This window comes from Onychomys torridus, chromosome 8 (assembly GCF_903995425.1).
Source record: "Onychomys torridus chromosome 8, mOncTor1.1, whole genome shotgun sequence".
Lineage (NCBI taxonomy): Eukaryota > Metazoa > Chordata > Mammalia > Rodentia > Cricetidae > Onychomys > Onychomys torridus.
This window is the reverse complement of record NC_050450.1, coordinates 107,732,415-107,746,530: the sequence shown is the minus strand read 5'-3', so window position 1 is coordinate 107,746,530 and position 14,116 is coordinate 107,732,415. Positions and strand designations below refer to the sequence as shown.

The 14,116-nt window shown below is 47.2% G+C and overlaps 1 protein-coding gene across 1 annotated transcript in view; it reads right to left on the bottom strand.

Moving 5' to 3' along the window:
* Rptor (regulatory associated protein of MTOR complex 1) overlaps positions 1–14,116 on the bottom strand; it is a 349,556-nt gene that overhangs the window by 77,053 nt on the left and 258,387 nt on the right. Inside the window, exons 12-13 of the mRNA XM_036195340.1 lie at positions 10,944–11,027; positions 9,482–9,592 (exon numbers count right to left, since the gene is read on the bottom strand). Of these exons, the coding sequence (XP_036051233.1) occupies positions 9,482–9,592; positions 10,944–11,027 (195 nt within the window). The remainder of the gene's footprint in view (positions 1–9,481; positions 9,593–10,943; positions 11,028–14,116) is intronic.

Below are 14,116 nucleotides of genomic sequence, written 5' to 3'. Positions count from 1 at the left end.
GGGGTGTGCTGCTACCCATATGCTTCTTCCTTAATGTTTGGAAGAATTCTCCATGGAAACCATTTGGACTTGTGGTGCTCTTTAATAGATATGAAGCGACTGAGATCGCCTGTTTCAGTGGGGGACAAGCCTGTCTGTCAAGGTCGCTCACAATACTGACCTCCCACCCTTTTAGAACCATCAGTGCTATCGCCTGCTGTTCTAGAGTTGAGACCCTCCTGTCTGCGTTTCCTTTCTGTCTGGGGGGTGGCTCCCCAATTTTACCAATGCATTTAAAGCAGCAGCACAGGCTCTCCACAGGAGCCGGCCATTTTCTCAGTGGACTGCCTCTCCCTGTCTTCTCTCTCCCTGTCTCCTACGCTTTTCTCTCACTAGCATCCTAGGTGGAAGCTGAGGCCAAGATGTGAGCTTCCCTCTTCCTAACATATGCAGTCAGGGGCATCAGCATTGTTTAGCTGGGTTCCAAAGGCTATTCAGTTTTTATTGAATGAAGAAAATTTTTTAGAGACTTCCTCTTTTTGAGGGCAGCTTGGGCTATGTAGTGAGTCCCAGGCCAGCCAGGGCTACCTAGTGAGACCTAGCACCAAAAAACAAACAAAGAACCCTTCCTTTCTGAAAAGCTTATTAAAACTGTACTTCATATTTTAATATAAAGGTTCACATAGCTATAATTACAGTACATTAAATTATACACACATTTATACTACTTCAGGTAAATGTGTTATTTACAATTATAATTTATATTACACATTTTCTACTTTAATGTTTATTTGGGGACTATAGCTTAGTGAAGTGCTCCGCAAGCATGAGGACCTGACTTCAGATCCCAGTACCCACACAGCCATCTGAGTATGGCATTGTGCATGTTGTCACCCCAGCACACACTGGAGATATGTGAGGAGGGACAGAGACCAGAGGATTCTGAGGGCTCATTGGCCAGCTAGCATAGTTTCAGGATTAGTGAGAGATGACAGTGATTGAAAAAACACCTGAAGTCGACATATGACCTCTACATGTTTATGCACACACATACACAATGAACACACACACACTGATGCAGAGTGTCATCCACTGCCATTGCAGAGCACACTGTGTGATTTAGTTCCTCTAACTCTAATTGGTTGTAGCGTGCTCAGCCTGGGAGGTGGTCTACCACTTGAGAAGAATGCACACCCACATCGTATTACATCTTTCCTCTACTTACTCTGGTCATTATCCAGTCAACACTCCCAAGTCTCCACTGTAATTCTGGCTCTGTCAGGGAGCTGCACTCCTACCCCTATGGGCCCTCTGTGGGCCCTCCTTTGGTATTAGAGGACTTTCGTTACCACACAACACCCTGGCTATAACCCTGTCCAGCAGCCTTCTTTGGCTCCATGGCAGCCTGGCATAACCTTTCCTGGCTGTTACTTTCAACCTATCTGTGCCTTTTTGTTGAAGATGCTTTCTTTTGTGGCAGCACACAGTTTTTCCTTACTTTTAACCTGACCTGGTCACTTTTCTCATTACTGTGATGTGCAGCCTAAGGGAGGAGGAGGGACCTGGCTGGCTAGGGCAGCCCACTGTGGAGGGGAAGGCTATGCTGCTTGGAACAAAGAAGAGAGCTCAGCTGACTTTCTCCACACCCTTGTCTTTAGTCTAGGAATCCTCTAGAGCATACTGCAGCCCACATTAAGGGCAGGCTTTTCTCTCCCAGTTTCTTCTTTCTAGAAACATCTTTGAAGATACAGTTGAACATGTGCCTCCCCACTGTCCTAGGCGTCTCTCCTGCTGTTGTTTGAGAAGGCACTGGCTATCCTGGAACTAGGGGTAGACAGAGACCGACCTGCCTCTGCCTTCCAAGTGCTGGGGTTTACAGCATTTGCCTCCACTCTGGCTCTAGGTATTTCTTAATCCAATTATGCTGAAAATCACATTTAGCCACGTACTTCTCCTTTGCTTTAACTGTGTTGTTTAGCATGTGCATGCCTTAGTTACTGATCTAGCACAGCTCACCCTTCCCTGAATTTCTGATCATTCCTCCCCTTCCTTTCTTGGTACTATGTATGTGTGCATAAGATTTCATATTACCTTTTATGTTAACTTGACACAAGCTAGAGTCATCCGAAAGGAGGGGGCCTCAATTAAGGAAATGCCTCCATAAGATCAGCTGTGGGCAAGCCTGTAGGGCATTTTTCTTAATTGGTGATTGATGGAGGAGGGCCATCCCTAAGTTGATGGTCCTGGGTTCTATAAGAAAGCAGGCAGAGCCGAGCGGTGGTGGCACACACCTTTAATCCCAGCACTTGGGAGGCAGAGCCAGGTGGACCTCTGTGAGTTCAAGGCCAGCCTGGTCTACAGAGAGAGATCCAGGACAGGCACCAAAACTACACGGAGAAACCCTGTCTCAAAAAACAACAACAAAAGAAACCCAAACAAACAAACAAAAAAGACTTCCTTCAGTGATGAACAGTGATATGGAAGTGTAAGCCAATTAAACTCTTCCCCCCACATCTTGCTTTTGGTCATGGTGTTTCATCACAGTAATAGTAACCCTAACTAAGACAGCTGTCTTTAATTTCTGTGGTGTCTAAAGGGTTATTTATGGAAGGTTATGTTTCTTCTTTTTAGGGTGCTAGAAATCTAGCCCAGGGCCTCAACCCCTGGACAAGCCCAGTTCAACATCTTTAAGAGTCAATATGCAGGTGACACAGACCACTTCAAAGTATAAGAGCCAAGTAAGAGGACTTCTTTAATCTCTCTTCTCCCAACCATGTGCAGTTACCAGGAGTTCTGCTTCCACATGCTGTAATTTCCAGGATACACCTACTATGAATGTTCAGATAATTATCTTTCTAAATGAGATTTCAATGTCAAGGGAAGGAACCCCAGGCATCCACACAGCACTCACTGACCCAGAGCCTCCCACTGCCATCATGCTTCAGTCTGGTGGTAGGGATTGTCTCCATTTTTGTTTTGTTTTTTTCCTCCCCGAAGCTGAGGACCGAACCCAGGGCCTTGCACTTGTTAGGCAAGCGCTCTTCCTCTGAGCTAAATCCCAACCCCGGATCTTCTCTGTGTGCCTTTACATCTCTGGTTTGCTTCCATCCTTGAGATACCAAGCTGACAGTTTTCTTCGTAGCTTAGAGGATGTTGCCCCATCAGCTTCTTCCATTCTCACACCATGGCCCTGAAGTCTGTTACAGTACTAAACTTTGTCCACCTGTTGTTTTTTTCCTACTGGCTGCACTGTTGGTCATTTCCTGCAGCTGGGGTATGCTGAGCTTCCTGGATCTGTGGTTTACAGTTTTCATTGGAAATGAAAAAACTTTCAGTCACTACATTTTCAAATATTTCTATGTCCTTCAAGGGGCCAAATATGACATGTGCAACCTTTTGCAGTTGCTGCATGGCTCCATAATACTCTTGAATTCCCAGAACTTTCCCTTCTCATATAACCCCATTACCACTGTCTCCCGTGAGGTTGAATTCACGGCTGACTACCCCAATGTGTCTCTCCTGTCACATGCTGTTGTTCTCATCTCCAGACCTTTGTCTGGTGACTCTTCTGATGCGTGGAACAGATGCCTGCCTCTGTCCCATGTGCTTGTCTGCCAGGCCTGACAGCTGCAACAGCTCTGAACAGAGTTCCATGGATCGATTTTCTTCTCATTATAGGTCTTACTTCCTCTCACCTGTCTGGTCACTTGACAACAGCGTTAAAGGTAGTGTAACAAGGCACAGGGAGTGACTCTGGAAGGTCGGCTCTGAGAGCAACATCCTCAGAGAACAAGAGGACTCTGAGGAGGTACTCCCTGTCCTGGGCCAGTTGTCTCGGGTGAGTGTTCCTGTAACATGCACTGCCTCTCTTTATATTGTTCATAGGATCGCCTGCTTTTCTTCTGCCCACATTTTTTCCAATACATAACCACCATGTATGTAGGAGGCCATATGCTTGTGTATGACCCCTTGGAGCTGGAGTTACAGGTGGTTGTGAGCTCTGTGACATGGGTGTGGGGAACTGAAAACTTGGGCTTTTTGAAGAGCAGCCATCTAGCAAGCTCCAAACCCACCTTAAGGGCTGGATAACTCTTGCCCTTTGCTTGGGTCCTCCAAGACCCTCTAGAAGAGTGGCACACAGTAGTGTTCCTCAGATTACTAGGGAGAGAAGAATCCTGAAGTGCCTTTAGCAGAATCTAGCCTGAGCAGGCACTGTCCTTCTCAGACCTCCAAAGCATGCCAGAAAACTGGGTGGCTGCAGCATAACAATGATGGAGCAGTGGCAGCAGGCTTGTCTCTATCCATAGGATACCATATCTGTAGGATGCTACGTGTTACAGGCCATAGGTTCCCTCATCGTAGAGTGCTGTGTGTTATAGACCACAGGGCATCTCATCTGTGGACTATGATGTACTAATGGCCCATAGGTCACTTCATCGGTAGAGTGCTATGTACTATGGACTCTCACAGTGGCAAACTTGGAATTACCTGCGGCACTTTGAGCTTGGCGGGGAGCATGTGCCCCTTGAGCAGGGAGGCAATTAGATGGCAAGGCCAGATGTGAGGAGGGGAGGAGTGGCTGCTTATGCCTACATGGAATTTTTTTTGTCTCTGGGAATTATAGCCAAGGTCATTAAAAAGAAGGAAATTAGGCTCAGTTTCAACCGGAAACATGTCAGAATGTCCCTCAGCAAGATGACTTGCTGTTGAACAGGTGGGACAAGCTGGTTAGGAAATCAACTCACAGGATGGTCTCTGGTGCCTGCAGGCAGTTACAAGAACACTGTAGGCAAGGGCATTTCCAGCTAAGCACTGGTATCACACTCACAGCCTTCAGCATGTTGCAAATGTGAATTGAGGATGTGTGTTTGCTCAGAATGCTATGGCATTTGTGCTCACAGCTGAGTGCAGCCCCTCGGGCATAAGAAACCAATGTATCCAGGAGATAAGTAGGAATTGAGAGTAGCTGAAACACGACTGATTCTCCACCCACTGGAACACAGTGGGCAACTGTAACTTCAGTGACCATATTATAGGAAGCACTGTTAAGATACTGCTACCTGCTTTCAGATCCAACTCCTCCTAAGACTTCAAACGTAGGTATATTTATCTTTAGGCAGACAAATACTGAAAACAAAACAACAACCCAAACTGATAACCATGATCACTAAATTGGTTCCCATGTGTTCATGTAGCACTAGCAGAGTGGCTAGAGATGGCCAAACTCAATGTCTCACTCAGAGTCTGAACTACAGACCTGAAGCTTGGTGCCCAGTCACAGACCCATGCTGTGATCATTTCTGCCCTTGCTCCTTTGCCCTGGCTTTGCCCCATGGCAGACTCCCAGAAGCCTTTCCATGTAGCTTCACAGCCAGATACCAAGTAATACTGCCAATTCTAAACATGTTGACATAGAGGATGAAGATTATGGGGTAGAAGAGAAGCAGCCATTTAAAAGTGAGTTCCTGAGAAAAGCCTTTTGTTTATGTAACTTGGCCCTTCAGTAAATCTGAATAAAGGTAAAATAGAAATGATCAAAAAGTATGAGCTCTGTCAGCCACAAAAGCAAGCACACACTTCAGTGACACAGGTAAGACAAAGTGACATTGGTAAGCTGTTCCCCAAGGGACCCCACTTCACTGAAATTCACAAAAGAGTTTTCCAGATCATGGTCCTGGTGTTTAAAATTCTGCTGCTGGAGGTGGACAGCCCAGGAGAGTGAGAGGGGGCTCTAACAAATGGGCAGCCAGTTCACCTCAGTCCATTACCTCCTACACCCAGTGCTGTGGTCAAGTCACCCTGTAGTGGGCAGCCATTCTAGCTTTGATCTGCAAGTTCCAACCCCCATTGAGGCTTTGGTAACTGTCACGCCTATAAGGCAGGGGCTGAGAGAGGACACTAAAGACCTGAGATCCGGATGGGCCAACTCTCTTGATTCCTGGACCCTGGATGCTGGAGGTAGATGGAGCAGAGTTCCCCAGAGAACACTGCCGGACTGTGCTACACCTTTCCCAGACCCTATTACCTATCCCTTCACTTGTAAGTTACCCCACAAAATAAACCTCCCTTTTAACTGCGTGGAGTGGCCTTAATAATTTCACCAATACTATCCTGACAAGGTGACTATATGGTTGAAATTTGTAATATCTGGTTATTACAGAGCATACAGGAGCAGCATTCACCAGTCAGCCAGGTGCAGAACACGAGGCCACAAGAGTCAAGTTCATCCCTGGAGGAGCCAAGGTGGGAGGCGTGTCTGAGCAACAGCATGGCAACTGTTCAGCAATGCTCTGGGGTTGTGGCTAGGCCACAGCCCAGAAAAACCAGAGACCTGTGATTAGAGGAGATGTACCAGGCTGGCTGATGGTCTATGGAGACCATCCGAGGGACTGATAAGTAATCAACTGTTTGCTGCACAAGGTGAGGAAGCAAACAGCAGTGAAATTCCAAGGCTCAACCACACAGAGAATAGGCAATGAAGAAGGCACTGTGATAGAAGTGTGATTTCCTTAAGGAAAACTCCCTCATACAGCCTGCACCACACTGAAGCTGTCCATGAGCACTTGTTCAGGAAGATGGGCATCAGGGCCAGTATAGTGCCTAGCTGAGTCTGAAGCTGACTGTGGGAGGGGCTGAGCAGGTGCCCAGGGGTCTGTAGTTAGAAAGGTCTGGGCTGAAGGAGTGAAGAGAGAGCGGCATGTGTGCAGTGGCATGCTGGCAGGACAGACAGAAGGTACAGTGTGGGGTGTAGCACTTTTAGTCTCCAGGCCAGCTGGTGGCCGGGGAGAAGGGGCACAAAGAACTGCCCCTTTTGGGTGAACAAGGTCCAGGGTAGAGGGTAGACTGTGGACAACCTCAGTGGAGCATACCAGGGAGAGGCTGGGGATGTAGCTCAGTTAGCAGAATGCTTTCCTAGCATGCATGAAACCCTGTGTTCTACTCCCATCACTGAACACACCTATAATCCCAGTACTTGGGAGACAGAGGCAGGAGGATCAAGAATTCAAGGTTATCCTTGGCCACCTACTCTACTGCCCACTGCCTCATAGGTAAAAGGATAGCCTGTAACATTGCCAAACCATGACCTCAATTCCCTGACCTGCAGAGACTTTGTCTTCCTGCTGTGGATATCGCTCTGTGTAAATAAAGTTCTGATTGGCCAGTGGCCAGGCAGGAAGTATAGGCGGGACAAGAGAGAAGAGAATTCTGGGAAGTAGAAGGCTGGGAGAGACACCGCCAGCCGCCGCCATGAGAAGCAACATGTAAAGACACTGGTAAGCCACAAGCCATGTGGCAAAGTATAGACTAACAGAAATGGGTTAATTTAAGATAGAAGAAGTAGCTAACAAGAAGCCTGTCACAGCCATACAGTTTGCAAGTCATATAAGTCTCTGTGTGCTTACTTGGTTGGGTCAGAGAGACTGTGGGACTGGTGGGTGAGAGAGATTTGTCCTGACTCTGGGCCAGGTAGGAAAACTCTAGCTACATCTTCCTGCCTCACAGTTAGATCCAGACTCCGCCTCAGGCCATCACACTCTGCTTGTCACAGTCAGAAACCTGATCCACTCACTCTTGTATTTTCTTCTCTGAGCTGCAGAGTCCCATTCATTTCATGAGGTTGATGTAAGAACACGGATTCTTCCTACACAGTCCTTGTACAGTGTTGTGCACATGCATACACCCATGATGATATAGACAGAAGCTGGCTGGAACCTAGCTAGAAATGGATTTGATTCTTCTAGACCAGTGGTTTTCAACGTTCTTAATGCTGTGACCATTTTACACAGTTCCTCATGTTGTGGTGACCCCCAAGTATAAAATTATTATTATTATTATTATTATTATTATTATTATTATTATTATTATTATTAGCTGAGGATCGAACCCAGGGCCTTGGGCTTACTAGGCGAGCACTCTACCACTGAGCTAAATCCCCAACCTAAAATTATTTTTGTTGCTACTTTATACCTGTAATTTTGCTACTGTTATGAATCATAATGTATATGCCTGTGTTTTCCGATGGTCTCAGATGACCTCTGTGAAGGGGTTGTTCAACACCCCACCCAAGGGTTCTCAACCCACAGATCTGTTCTAGACTGTCTAAAAAGCAAGCAGAAAAGCAAAGTTGATGACTACTAATGCCTCTTCACCTCCCTCCTCACCTGCCAGCCCCTCAAGCAGCCTGAATTACATATCAGTGCCATTTGCTCCTCATGCTATGCTGGTTCCAACCTCATCTGAGAATCACAGTGTGCCCCTTCTGGAGTGCACACTGAAACCACGAAGGCCTTCCCTAGACACTTTCCCAGTCATCTACAACCCTGCAGAGGGTGGCATTCATCTTTGATGCCAACACATCTGGAACCTTCTCTGAGTTTGCCTGGAAAAGGAGTACCCAGGCTCTCTCTGCCTGAGTACCCTGCACCTGCTCCACATTACACCCAAGGATCTATCTCACAGCCTATGGCCATTAGCTGGGACAAATCCCGATCACTCAGAGTAGCCTGCCTTATGTGCTACAGCTCTATCACCAGGTGGACTAGTAGGGTTTGAATGAGATGCTGCCTCTCCTGACTGCTGGTGGAGCTGGGAATGGGCTCTCCACATGGCCCAACCCCTGCACCCACCTCAAACCCTCTCCTTCAGGGAGAATCTTCTTTCCTGTCACCTCTTCTTATGAGCTACTTCACACTGGACCCATGTCACAAAGCAGAATTTAGTTCTTACAGTTCTCTGCCCCATAGCCAGCTCAAGACAGCCGGAGGTTCTTCCCTGTCCTTCCCACCATCCTCTGCTTGCTTCCAGTGCCAGCCTCCAGTCCTCTGTCACAGCAGCCCTCCTCACAGACTCACTGGACTGACTACTCATTTCATGTCATTTAGCTGTCTGTGTCTGTGTTCCCTAAGGGTAGTGAGCCTTCTGAGGTCAAGAACAGGGACAGCTAACCTCTTTGCCACCTACAGACCTTAGCACCAAATTTTTGTGGAGAAGGCAAATGGCTTCAGGGCCAGAAGATGTAAGGAGCCATGGATGGTACAACTGCCAAGAGCTGGGCTAGAAAGTCACCTGTAAACAAGGGACCACTAATGGTCCATTCAGGGCTACAGGCAGGATGGGGACAGACAGGACGGGTGGCAGGCTGAGCTCTGGGGCTAGTACTAGCATGTTTAGAAACAGGGAAAGAAGGGGGTGGCAGGCAGAGGTGTGGTGGGGAGGCAGGCTGGGTCCAGGGCCACTCGCTGCCATTGTCAGAAACACAGAGAAGGGCCTTAAGAATAGTTAGGGTATGGTCACAGTGCAGGTGCTAGGGACACACAGAAGACAGACGTTGGGGGAAGAGTTTTCCTCAATCCTGTATAAGAGAAGACCTAGGAAGGAGGAGAGCCACAGACTGCAAGCGTACACGTCCAGAAGAACAGGAGGGAAACACAGGAATGGCCAGCTCCACGTCCACAGGCAGAGCCTTGCTTCCTACCCTTGGGGATGAACGGAGGTTACTTACACTGTCCACAGCGAGGATTTTGGCCCAGATGAAGACAAGGAGTGGCCGCAGCTCTCGGGCTGAGCTCTGGAGCAGCTTCAGCACATAGGGGAAGATGCCCACCGACAGGGCCTGGAGGTAAAAGACTGCATCAGCAGAGCCTGATGACCCCTGTTTACCCTTGCTGATCGCCTCATTCTATTCCTCAGGTTGCAAGCATTCCTGGCCTTTCCTCTTCAGGACCACGCTGGAGGAACCACTGTTGGATTTTTCTGTCCAATTTTAGACGTTTTTCTTTCCTCCTTCAAATATTGTTCTTCCTATTTTTAGGCCTTTCTCCCTCCTCCTTCAATGCTAGCCTGCAATCGATCACTCTTTGTTGACAATATCTAATTAATGGAAACCTGAAGACTGCTAACCTGTTCATCCCATAGCACTCTGTAGCTGACCTTATGTAGGTAATTTCACTGTGTCACATGGACAGCTACTGTTTATAATGTAAAATAACCAATTCATATAAAATGCCTAATTGTTTCATCAGTATTGTTTAAACTTCATTTACTTAATTTACTGTAAATAGGTGTGTGTATGTGTACGTGTACATTTGTATGTTGGAACATGTATGTGTGTGCAGAGGAAGCCAACAGGTTTGGGTGTTTTCCTCTATTTCCTCACCTCATCTTCTGAGATGGTCTTGTACTAAAGCCTGCTGGTAAGGGTAGATTGGCTGCCATGACTTCCAGGGACCCATCCACCTATCTCTGCCTCCCCCAGTGTTGGAGTTACAGATGCAGGATAATGCACCAGCTTTTATGGGGGCGCTGTGGATCTGAACCCAGGCCGGCATGCTTACTCACAGGTACTTTACCCACTGAGCCATCTTTTTAGCCCTAAACTTTACTTATAAAAAGAGCCAAATAAGCTGTCCACACTGCAGAGAGTCGGAGGCTCTAAAGCTCCTTCAGTCTGCAGGCTCCCCCAGCTCTCTTTGGTTTCCTTATGACTTATTTGTTGGAAACATGGATCACTGCTTGGTTCTACTTCTGTTTTTTCAGAATGAGGACCCAGAAGAATTGTAGACAGAAGTTTCCTGTCCCAACCGCCTGCTCCCAAATATAACCACACAGAGGCTCATATAAATGCGTGTTACTCACTAGCTCTTACAACCAATCACAGCAACCAATCTTCACAGTGTACAAAGGGATTATTCCACAGCAGAGAATGATTCAGAACTGTCTAGTGCCTAGGTCACTGTGCAGACAGTGTGAGGGTGTTGACTTCCTGGGAGGACAAAAGGCCATGGAAGGCATATGCCCACCTGCCTGTGGCTCCCGGCTTTTGGAAAGTTTAACAATGAGGGGGACCAATGACAAGAGCACCAGGGAGAGAGTCACTCACCCTGTCTCACATGACTGGCTGGTTCTGGTTTGGAGTTCACAGACTATTTCCCTCCCTGCCCCCAGGTAAGGCAGAAGTCACGTACCAAGCTCACCGCCCAGGGACCCAAGTCCAAAAAGCGTCCCAACAAGTCCAAGGCCCTCAGCCGGTGCACCTGGCTTAGCAGCACCTGGAAAAGCAAGAAAGATATTGAACCACAACAAAATGACACTGATTGCCACCTCTCTAAGAAAGCTCCAATGTGGTAGCCCAGGAGGGGTCTGACAAGACAACGTCCCCATGTCCAATGGTTCTTTTTTGTAGCTCAGCTGCTATCTGTGTAGCTCATGCTTTAGACAGGACCGCCACTTGTGGCATTGTTCTCTATGCACACCCTTGCCCAGATGAGTCTAAACCAGGCAATACATTCTATCCCCACTTCCTTTCTCAACTGACGATGATACATGGTGAGGATGACTCCCCATCCCCAGACACCTACAGCGGTCTCTCTCCCAATGGCAGCACAGTATGTCCTCTGTATAAATGTACAGTTTGTTTACAAAGTGCCCTCAATGCTAGATGTCACAATTCTGTGACAAATAGCCTAACCCTGCACACTTCTGCACATTTTCACAACTATTTTCTCCTGAGGATAAATCTGAGAAGTAAAGTTATAGGTTGCAACATCTGCATGACATTTCCACAGTGCCCTCGGCTAACTACCTCAGTCATTTAACAAGAGGCAGCATCATGGCACTCACTGGGATGTGACCGTGTGAAGTACCCGACACCTCTTGGCTCTAATTTACTAATGCTCAGTACAAAGTCAAACAATCCTTAGGAACAAAATCAGATAACAGTGATTGCTAATGGGCAACACTGTCCACTATTGTTTTATGTGAAAATAAGCATCATCAATGAAGACTGGGAACAATGTCAAATATTACTTAGTGTCCCCCCCCCCCCAATAGCATGTTTCCTGTTTCTTTTATTGATTTATACCTTTAAAAAGCTGGAGTCCAACATGAGTTAAAATTATTTTAAGAATACAGAAGAATGGCTTTTTTTGGTGTGTATTTGTACTTCAAAAAATTAGAAAGAGTATATGTGTGTGTGTGTGTGTGTGTGTGTGTGTGTGGCAGTGGGAGGGGGGCGCTGAAGATTTGGCTTGGCAGTTAAGAACACCAGCTGCTCTTGCAAAGGACCTGAGTTCAATTCTAAGAACCTACATAATGGTTCACAACCATCTGTAACTCCAGTTCCAGAATATCTGACATCCTCTTCTGGCTTCTGTGGGTAGTGTGCATGTTATATAGACATACATGCAGGCAAAACACCCAGGTACATAAATCTTTTAAAGATTAACAAACAACCAATCAAGAACCAAATTCCTGTTCCATGCTATCACAGATACAGGACATCACAAATGACAGAGACTGAGCAGGTTCTGGGGTTCCTGTTCGTTTGTGGCAGTGAGTCTATGAAACAGGGTCTGTCAAGGTAACCTATGTTTGCTTCATGGTGTACAAACATTGCTCAGGCTTTCTGCCTGAGACATGAAGAGAAACTGAGGCTCTGGGGGGAGGGCAAGGACCTCCCTCTAGCAGGGGGACCCAGGAACTTCTGAAGGCAGCCCATCATGGAGTACAGGGGGAGACAACATATGGCAGCAGCTTGGTCACCATCCTGCCTCCTGACACAGCCCCACACTTCCAGGTTCAGACTGTATCTGAGATAAGACGCACTGACAGCAGACACACTCTAGGTGAAATGCTTAAGATCTTGTAGCAGCCATGTAAGAGAATAACTCTGCCCTGTAAATTAATTCTTGCCTTTCTTGCTTGATGCCGACTTTCTTTCTTCTTCTGTCTGAGGTGCCTCTGCCCACCTACCCACCCTGAGGAGGAGATGGTAGTCATGGAGGGTCCTAGGCACAGCCACATAAAGCCAGAAAGGCCCACACTTTGGGTCTGCTTATTGAAAGCAGACAGTGGCCATGGATGTCAGTCTTGACAAGTTGGAGGAAGTAACAGTTGAAAAAGACATTCTCTCCTTTCTGTTGATTTCATTTTTAAAGGCAGAAAGGATGCTGAGGCTAGGTGGGAGAGGCCCAGGAGCACGTTACTGTTTATCAGCGACTGCAACAGTCTGATGGAACCTCTCAGTGCTCCAACACACCAGCAGCTAATGCTTCTGGGTAACCGGGTGGAAGAAATTCACCCTGGCTTATGGGAGTGGCAGGCAACTGAAGAGAAACGATACAGCCTGGATTAAAATGCTTTCTCCCTTTCTAACATCTCCAGCTCTGCCAAGGCACAGGAGGACAACTTGTGAAAAGCCTGTTTAGGCTTTGGCAACAATACAGGTTTTCAGGACAAAGCAAGGAAAATAACCAAGAGTGAGGCCAGGGTGGGCTTCATGGAGCTGGAACCCCTTTGCACCCCCTCGAGGGCCTTTGTCTTTTCCTCTCCCTTTCCTAGCTGTGCTCATCAGGGATCACCTCTGAGTCTGGAGGGGCCTGGTTGGGGAGACAGAGCCTTGTGTGTGGTGGAGGACCTGCTGCTTACATTTTTCTTAAAGATCACATGGAAAATGGCTCATGTTCTTTTTGCAACCTTTTCTCCATGTTTTGGCATCAGATTGGCTCTAGAGGTCTTCTCTTTCCCTGAAAGAGTGTGAGTTGTAAATGGAACAGGAAAAATAAAGTCAACAGAAGCCATTTACAAAAGGCCTGTTTGCCAGACCCAAAAGAACTGGATTAACATGCCTAGCTCTGTAGCCCTGCTGCAGAAAGAACCAACTTTACTCTGCTGTGCTGCTACAATAAGAGGCAGGCTGGAGAGAGAGCTGTATGGTGACCCAGGTGACCTGAGAGGAACCCTGAGAGAAGCCCCTAATGCTGCTGTCATTTCCTGGAATCACATGGGCACCTCAGCTCTCCAGGTTTTGTCCTGCTATTGTTAACTGTTATTACTTTGGAAAATATTTGCTACAGCTTGTAGCCCACTTTGCAATCCTAGGACAGTCTTAAAACTAATCTAGACATATGTAAGAGGGGCAGTGATAATTATAACATCACCTCCAGTGTGACTCATGTCAATCTTTAAAGGCCCCGCTTCAGCAGCAACAGGCTATTGTTACAGTTTACATTTACATGCACTCTTCTTTCTTGCCTCCTCTTGTCTGACTGGGATTCCTGGGACTCTAGATGGGGAGAAAACTGAGTTCTAGGGTAGGTGAGTCACCTTGAGGCTGTGAGGTTGGCTGTCCTGTGGGAGA